This window comes from Myotis davidii, unplaced genomic scaffold, assembly GCF_000327345.1.
Source record: "Myotis davidii unplaced genomic scaffold, ASM32734v1 scaffold149, whole genome shotgun sequence".
Classification (NCBI taxonomy): Eukaryota; Metazoa; Chordata; class Mammalia; order Chiroptera; family Vespertilionidae; genus Myotis; species Myotis davidii.
The window spans coordinates 149,303-158,570 of record NW_006352194.1 but is presented as its reverse complement, the minus strand read 5'-3'; the positions used below and the strand labels follow the sequence as shown (position 1 = coordinate 158,570).

General features: G+C 47.1%; 1 protein-coding gene across 2 annotated transcripts in view; it reads left to right on the top strand.

Moving 5' to 3' along the window:
- SESN2 (sestrin 2) overlaps positions 1–4,422 on the top strand; it is a 10,870-nt gene extending 6,448 nt beyond the window's left edge. For both annotated transcript variants that reach the window (XM_015557277.1, XM_006777464.2), the window contains exons 8-9: positions 1,891–2,035; positions 2,631–4,422. In XM_015557277.1, coding sequence (XP_015412763.1) covers positions 1,891–2,035; positions 2,631–2,717 — 232 coding nt within the window. In that variant the 3' untranslated portion in view covers positions 2,718–4,422. The remainder of the gene's footprint in view (positions 1–1,890; positions 2,036–2,630) is intronic.
- The last annotated feature ends 4,846 nt before the right edge of the window (positions 4,423–9,268 follow it).

The following is a 9,268-nucleotide window of genomic DNA, read 5'->3' as shown; positions in this document are numbered from 1 at the left end:
CACACTGACCAGGAATCAAACCGTGACCTCCTGGGTCATAGGTCAATGCTCATCACTGATCCACACAGGCTGGGCTGTGACATTTTTCTATATTGCTTCTTTTCTTTCTTATGTAGTTGCTTTTGTATGGTTGAAATTATAATGGTTATTTCATTTTAAAAATAGATATATATTTGATGTTTGTAAAGAGATACAGCCTGATTTTTAGTAAATTTAGAAAACAGATAAAAGAAGAAAATAAAAACTATCCATGATAACCATCCTTTCTTCTTCTTGTCAAGTATTTCCTTCCTGTTTTCCATGCACAAATAACCAAAACTTACATATAATTTTATGAAAACAATGTTTTCTTGCGTATGTGTCACTATTTTACTTAAGCAACCTGAGCATATTTCAGTGAACCATGATTCTTTTCTTGCTTTTCTCATTTGACAGTTTAGTTCAAGCATCAAAAAAATCCCCCAATTTTTAAAAGGGTATAAATGGCCGAAACCGGTTTGGCTCAGGGGATAGAGCGTCGGCCTGCGGACTGAAAGGTCCTGGGTTCGATTCCGGTCAAGGGCATGTACCTGGGTTGCGGGCACATCCCCAGTGGGAGTTGTGCAGGAGGCAGCTGATCGATGTTTCTCTCTCATCGATGTTTCTAACTCTCTATCTCTCTCCCTTCCTCTCTGTAAAAAATCAATAAAATATATTTTTTAAAAAAAAGGGTATAAATGTAAATTTCTGTGTATTCCTAACTGTTAATCATATTTCACTGGGTGGGTTGAGTTGTACTTAATTGGCTGCCATCCCACTCGTCATTGTTAGTTTTGTTTTTTTTTTACATTTTATTATTATTTTTTTTTGCAAGTCTTTTTTTTTTTAAATATATTTTATTGATTTTTTACAGAGAGGAAGGGAGAGAGATAGAGAGCTTGAAACATCGATGAGAGAAACATCGACCAGCTGCCTCCTGCACACTCCCCACTGGGGATGTGCCCGCAACCCAGGTACATGCCCTTGACTGGAATCGAACCCAGACCCTTCAGTCTGCAGGCCGACGCTCTGTCCACTGAGCCAAACCGGTTTCGGCCATTATTAGGTTTCTAACTCGGAGGAGCCCAAGGATGGATAGGCACAGGCTAGTTCCTGCCCAGCTCTCGGGTCCAGGATCCTCAATTCTCCAACACAGTCCTTGATCTGATACCTTTATCTACTGAATCTGTCTTCCAGTTTTTAACCAACCTTCCCCATCCACACTGATTTGAGATGACTCACTGGCTCACAGGACTGGCGAATGATAAAGTAGCTTCTAGACTGGTCACCAACTTGCTCTTTGACTTGAACAACTTAATTGTCTTCTCCAGGCCTTAGTTTGCCCATCTCTAAAATGAGTGCCATCTCCTTTTTGCCATTTCCACCTTCCTTCTCCAGGGTAAATACTTGCACTCACCTCCTGTCCCATCTTCCATGGCCTTTACTGTAAAGTAGTAAATATGACTTTGGAGCCAGGTAGAGCTGGCTTTGAATCCCGTTCCCACCTGTGTGACCTGGGACGAGTGACTTTACTTCTCTGAATCTCAGTTGCATCTACAAAATGAGGCTGATGAATACAGTATATTGTATGTAATAGTTTTGTATACAGTAGTGTACAATAGTTTTAAGGATTCCTTGAGTATATGTTCACATGGTACATAATTGATACCAAATACAGCATGCTTATTCTCTATTCATTCCTTGGTCTGTGACTTATGACATCAGCTATTTTTCTAAGAGGAACCAAGCTTCTAGTTGCTTCCTCCCTTCTGCCTTTTCTTGCTACTCTCTGTTCCTTCTTTTACAGGGTGGGGCTGGAAGAGAGGAGCTAGTTCGGGAAGCTGAGTGATGCTGTTGTGCCTTTTCATCTAGGTATGATGACTATGACTACGGGGAGGTGAACCAGCTCCTGGAGCGGAACCTCAAGGTCTATATCAAGACAGTGGCCTGCTACCCAGAGAAGACCACCCAGAGAATGTACAGACTCTTCTGGAGGCACTTCCGCCACTCAGAGAAGGTACAGGGGCAGGGTGGAACTGGATAAGCCTGGCCAGTGGAGAGGGCAAGGGGTCAGGGCCCAATAAGGTACGCCAGACTGAGTCTGTACTGCCAGCTAAGATACCCGGGTATATTGTACTGGGTTTAAGTACTACTCCACGAAGTGATTTCAGACTCCACTGATTCACCTATATGATGGGAATGTGCTTTGCAGGGTCCTCCATGGCAGCCGGGAGGATCTGAGTTGAAACCATAACCCATCAGTAGCAGTATAACCTTGGGCAAGTCACTCTGCCTCCTCAAGCTTTTTTATTTTGACAATGGGAATAAATATTACCTGCATTTCGATTGTTGGGAGGATGAAATGGGAAAATGAATGTAAATCTCCAATCCCAAACAGGTGCTCAGTGGTAGCTCTTAGTTTAGCTTTGGGGATAAAGAGATTAGTCACAACAAAGATGAATATGCTTGAAATTCCTGAGCAGTCCTTGCCCCAAATCGCTCGGAGCCGTAGGGAAGGGTGAGATGAGTGGTCAGCGATGGTGGCAGTGTGGGAGGGATGGGGATGGCGAGGACTGACATCATTTACTGACAAGCCCTCCTCTGTGCCCCAGGTCCACGTGAACTTGCTGCTCCTGGAGGCCCGCATGCAAGCTGCCCTGCTCTATGCCCTCCGTGCTATCACCCGCTACATGACCTGACTCCCACACAGGACCCGGGCCCAGAGCAGCTAACTCTCGGGGCATCCTCTCTGCAGGAACTTTTCTGTCTGGAGACAGACCCAATTCCTTTCTGTCCCACGCCCACCCACCACACTCGGGGTGGGCTTTTGTGTGAGGTGCAGCCCCCAAGCCACACCCTACATTTTCTCACTGGAATGGACAGGATCTCTGGGATCTCAGCTTTGGCCCTGGGAGCTGGAAGGGGACTAGCAGATCCCCAGGGGCCATGCCCTCTTCCTGCCCCTGAACCCAGAGTCAGAAGGCACAGGAAGTAAAATGGGCTGAGTTCGGATTTATGTACCTCCAGGTGGGGCCCACCACAAGTGCTATGGCCTTCCTGGACTAGGAGGTCCCCGGCTGGCCCCCGAGGGAGCGGGGCAGACACCTGCAGGGACTGACACTCCAAGCAGCTTTCCTTTTCCTCCATCATTCCCATTTCATTACCTCTCACCTGCCATTAACCCATCAATGTGAAAGTCGGGGTCACAGCTGGTCTGTGCATCTGGCTCCCCAAAAACCTGTTCAGTTGGGCAGCCTGAAGGCCCCTTGTTTCCTGATTGCCCCAATCCTATTTCATTTCCTTTGACCTCCTCTGACCTCCCCCCTTTTTCTCCCACACCTGGTGGTGTGAGGCCCCAGAAGAGAGACCAAACACATCAAAAAAGTAGATGATCTTTAGAGAATTTGAGTAGCTTTGTGGGTCACTTTGCCTTTTGAAGTGTAGGGAGTATCAGATTATAAATTCTCTGTATTTTGGTCCTTTATGGATAAAGTCCAAACCTCTCCAGGGCCTCACCTTTAGAGCCACAGTCAATGGCTGTGAGGAGGAGGACGGGGCAATCTTCTCCCAGAGCTTGCGCCTCTCCTGTCTCCTGAGCTCTGCTGCAGATATTTGCCAAAAACTTGATCCTCTCTAGGTGGCACATGGCCCAGTGGGAGAGATGGGAGACCCCAGGGTTGTTTGGGCCCTGCCACTGGCTGGGTAACCACGGCTATGTTGCCAAACCTCCTTAACCCCGATTTCCTGGGTTTCAGACTAAGGGGAGGGGATACTTTTCATGCCTGAGTCTTCACTCTGGCTGTCTCAGGCCAACCTGCCAGCAGTGAACTGCTAATCGTGCAGGATTTTGAAGGCCTCCGGGGATTCCCACTCTTGCAGTCAGTCTCCTGGCTGCCTTCCAAGGACCACCCAGATTCTGTCCCCTCTCCTCAGTTTTAGGTGGATCACTTGGAGGCAGAAGCAGCCAAGGACTGACCCCAGGCACTTTCTATAGCAAACAAGCTGTGAATTACGACTTCCCTTGCCCTTCTCCCGGCAGTATGTGCCTCCTCTCTGACCAGTTTGGAGGTGACTGAGGAAAGGCAAGGGCCAAGATGCTGCTTGCTTCTGACCCTCCCTGGGGTGGGGCAGGAAAGGAGCCTGGTCAGTGTGCCACATTTCATACCCATGCAGGCATGGGGAAGCGACTGGCACCCTCAGACCTCACAGCCCTCCCTGCAGTGAAGCTGGGCAGGAGGGAAGAGGCCCCAGCCTGGGTTTAGAGTCGAGAGAGGACATGATGACTCTGTAAATGTTCTGTGGGTGGATAGGGAGAGGTATTCAGTGTTCAAGTGCACACGTCTTTGGCTTTGTTACCAGTTCTGTATGATGAGAAATAAAAGTTCACTGAGGTTTTGTTTTGTACTGCTTGTTAATGGACTGTTTTTCTATTTCCTAAGGGTCATGGTTCACCTCTTAGCAGGAAGCTGTGATTGCATCATGGACTTGACCTGCTAGCCCCAACCCTACTGGGCACTTGTGCCCAGTGACTGCAGGATTGGGAGTGGTTGGCATTGAAACTTCTGTACCTTCGGTATCCAGTCCTTTCACCCATTTGTAGCGGGCCAGGCACTATGGAAATATAATGGGCATGTGTTTTTTTCACTAAGCCTGGCCCTTGACTGGGTACTTGGAGGCCATTTCTCTGAATATGCAAGGGAATTGGGACAGAGGTAAAGTGACATTGCTGAGACCACGTAGCTAGTAAGTGGTAAAGCTCGATTCCACCTGGGGTCAGCTTGACCCTAAGGCTCGGGCATTTAATCTTCCTATTTTCTCCACTATTAGGCTCCCCCTGTGGCAGAGGCAGGCTGTTTGAGAATCTCTGGGGGCTCCCCTTCTGTCCCCTGCCCCACCACATTATGCTTATCTGCTTCTCATCCTTCCTTCTCTGGCACCAAGGAGATAGAACTAGGCATAAGGAGTTAGATGTGACTCTCCCTAACCCCAGGTTATGCCAGTGCCATTTAGTAGCTTTATGACCTTGGTCAAGCTTTTGAACTCTGGGCACCAGGAACTTCAGTAAGCTTAGGATAATCACATCATGACTAAGAGTTAAGCCCTCTCCTGCTGTCTTCCCCACTTGCCTTCAAAAATGAAAATGGCCTCCTCCAGGAAGCCTTCCCTGACTGACTTCATGTCCTCTTTTCATTTTTGCAGTTTCTCACATTTGTTCTTCCTTCTACAGTCATTTAAGAGGATGTGAAAGAGTAAATCAGATCTGGAGTACAAAACTTGGATCTGGTGCTGACTCAGTCACTTATCCTGGGGCAAAGGGATGCAAGAGGAAACGGTGCCTCAAGTTTCCTCTCCCAAGAAAACGGTCACAAAATGTTTCATTTCCAGGTAGCACTATTGAGTGACTGTTGTTAGACGTATTCAGATTTAATCTCTTACTCTTCACAACAACCCTGGAAGAAAGGAGTGGTGTTCCCATTTTATAGATGTAGAAAAGGAACTTCAAGGGAGAGTCTAGGGCAGGGGTAGGCAACCTTTTTGTGAGTGCGTGCCAAAACCAGCAAAATCTCTGACTCAAAATTCTTCTGCGTGCCAACCCTAATTTTTTGAGAACATGTTACGCCTACTTGATATCTCTCATGGTGTACATATGTGAAGAACCTTGAAGAAATAATAAAATGCATTTGAGCGACAAAAACAGTATATGATGATGAAAAATACATTTATTTTTTTTAACGTATACATGTACACTGATAGTCCGACAGAAAACTTTATGACTCCTTTTGATATTATCAGTGGGACTTTTGCTTCCGAGAGAAACTTAGAAATTTATTCCCCTTTCGTTAATGCTGGTGGGCAAAGCAAGAGAGAAGGTTTCATTTTTATAGAGTGAAATTTTGAATAAGTAGGTGAGGTGGTTGTCTTGTCAAATCCATGTCTATCCATGAAAACATTTGTAAGTTCAGTTCCTCCAGTTTCATGCTGTCTGGAAACCTAATGAATTTTGCTGTCTCTTCCAATTCTCTGAATTTCGCAAATCTTGAGAAGAACTCAATAGTTGACTCAATGATGTTTAAAAACAGCTTTTGAAGGCTTTGACAGTCTGTTCTGTCACCTTTTGGGAGGTCTTTAATGTGCCTCTTGAGGTTTGGGAAATATCTCAATCTCTCACCATCCACAGCCCTTTTAAAGACTTCCAGTTTCTTTTCAAAAGCCTTTATGTAACCAAACATAACATCAAGTGTCTTGCCAATTCCTTGTAATTTAACATTTAAGTCATTCAAATGTTCACAAAAATTGTAAATGGAAGATTATAAGAGAGGGTTTTGTGTGCCAGCAAAAGTTACTGGCGTGCCATGTTTGGCACGCATGCCAGGGGTTGCCCACCCCTGGTCTAGGGAATACCAACTTCACAGACCGACCTGGGGTCAAGTTCCAGCTTTGTCAGGTAATGTCTGATCATAGCAAATTACTTCAATTCTCCTGCCTCAATTTTCTTATCTATGCAATGGGATTAATAACTAGAGCTAGAGGAGGTTGTGTGAATTAAATAATGTATGCATGAAAAACACAACACAGTTCAGGTACCTAGCACCCAGCACCAGTGAGCCATTTAGAATTCAGATATCTGCCCAACGTCACGTAATTGAAGTAGGATTTGAACCCTTGTCTGTCTGACTCCAGAGCATCACTTCTGTCCCCAAACTCCCTATGCCTTCAATCTGCATTTTTAAAAAATCATGTTCAAGTCCATTTGCATGTGGGATTGAAAACTCTTGGCCCAAGATTGGATCTAGTGAATCTGTTTCGGTCTCTGCAGCCCGACATCCAAGACATCACATTTACCCAGGTTGGAGCCTGGAAGGTTGCTAGTGGCTTGGTGATTTGCGTGGCCTTTGGAGCGAGGCTTGGACTGAGGACTGCCGAGAGGAAGTCTCCTCCAGCAGGTTTCACACATGCGTCAGAGCCCTAGGAAAAGTGGAATGAAGACCTGGGGTTCACAGACTTTTTGTGCTTCAGAATCTCTTCCGGTCAGGGGCATGTGCCTGGGTTGCGGGCGCATCCCCGGTGGGGGATGTGCTGCGGGCAGCTGATCGATGTTTCTGACTCTCTATCTCTCTCCCTTCCTCTCTGTAGAAAATCAATAAAATATATTTAAAAAAAAAAATCTCTTAAAGGACCAGTGGTTGGAGGGAGAGCTCAGAAATTGGCGTCTTTAACAGCTCCCCTGGCGTGCTGATGCCCAGACCATGCTTTCATTCAATAGCTGTTGTGCGCATAATATGTAAATGCCCTGGACACAGAACAGTGCACAACACAGGCGCGGTTCCTGCTCCCTTGGCATTCACTGTCTAGTGCAGGAGACAGACATTAGATCATTACACAACTAATTATGTAATTGTGATCGGCACCTCCAAGGAGAAATACAAGGTGCTTGACAACCTAACGGCAGAGCTTTTTCTTCCAATCAAATATGTTGGACTTTTGCAGAAATTAAAACACACCCAAGAAGAGCAGTTTCCCGCCCAATGAGGCACCTTGGAACCCAAGGGCTCCATGGAACAGTTGGAAAACTACATTCCTCTAATCATGGCGCTGTGGTGAGCATCCCAGACTGTCTCTCATTCCTTCCCCCTCCCCCACTCAACCAGGAAAAGCCTCAGGGGAGGCCCTCTCTGGGAACTGCCCCGAGTCCACCAGAGCTGTCTAGGTCATGGTTATGCCCCTTCAGGCAGTCTGCCTCCACTGACTGACTGGAGGGACTGGAGGGACCTCCATTGAAACAACTCAGGGATTTTTCCCAGCTCTAGTGCTCCCTTCAGGATCAGCTGAGGCCAACATTGCAGCCCCATTTCTTCTGTCCAGCCCTGTTTCCCACTGTCCTATGATACTGGCCCCAAACTTCTGTCCCCAAACTCCCTATGCCTTCTGTCCCCCAAAATACCCCCCATATGCAAATTTCCATCTCAGAGTCTGCTTACCAAGGTACTTGACCTAAGATACTCTCTTATTACAGATGGTGAAAATAAAGACCAGAGAGGGGAAATGACTTGCTTGAGGTCACACCTGGACCTTCAGATCCTCTTCATAGTTTGTCACAACCCTGCGTCAGTCCTCCAACTTCCTGTCTTTACTTCTCTTCCTGAGGTTGGAGGCAACAGCTGCAATGCTGGAAAGACCATCCCCACGCTGATGACTGGAGACCTTGGGCAAGTCACACTTCCCCTCTCTGGGGAGGTTAAAACACTGCCTGCCTGCTCCATGTTCTCTCAAGTCAGCCTGTATGTGACGTCCCTGGCCCTGAGAAAAACCATGGCTCAGCTGGTGATAGCAGCAGAAATTCTTCCCCTTGTGTCTGAGTCACCTCGGACCTCACTGTTGGTTCCAGCTGGGGGGGCAAGGGAGAGGGGGGCCTTGAGCTTCAGTCCCAATTCTGAGTAGCTAAACTCACATGTCAAGAAGGAACCCCTTTTCTTTGTTCATGTCAACATTACAGAGTGCTGGTTTTGTCCCAGACACTGCTAGCTGCTGGCAGCACAGCAGTGAGCGAGACACACATAGTCCTGGCCCTCATGGGCCTTAAAGTCCAGTGGAAAAGATGAACATCACACAAAAACTTGTGGTGAGTCCTGGGAGAATAAACAGCACAGGGAGCTATGGGAGATACAGCAGGGGAAACCCTACAGGCGGAGTGAGAGTTCCCAGAGAAATACCTGGACCTAAAAGGTAAGAAAGGATGGGAGGGAAGAGAGAAGCGTGGCAGGAAGTCAAGCAGAGGAAACAGCCTGGGAGATGGGAGGCAGGAGGAGAAGGCCTCACAGGGACAGAGGGAGCAGAGAGAATGTGAGAAAGGGGGAGGCTACGGAGGAAGCCCAAGGCAGATCTGGCATGGCCTTGCAGGGCCTGTTAAGAATTTTGGACTTTATCCTGTGGGCAGTGAAAAGTCTTCAAAGGAAGTTTTGTTGTTTATTACAAAACAGATGTTATGAACTGAATGTTCATGTCCCCCTCCAATTCATATGTTGTAACCCCAAGTCCCAGTGTGCTGGTGTTTGGAGATGGGGCCTGTGGGAGGTGACTAGGGCAGGATCATGAAACCCTCATAATGGGAATAAGGCCCTTATAAGAAGAGAGAGGAGAGATCTCCCCCTCCCTCTTTCTCCCTCCCTCTGGCTCCCTGCCAGGTGAGGACATAACCAAGACTTCTGGAACCAAGTGGCGGACACCTTGATCTTGGACTTTGCAGTCTCCA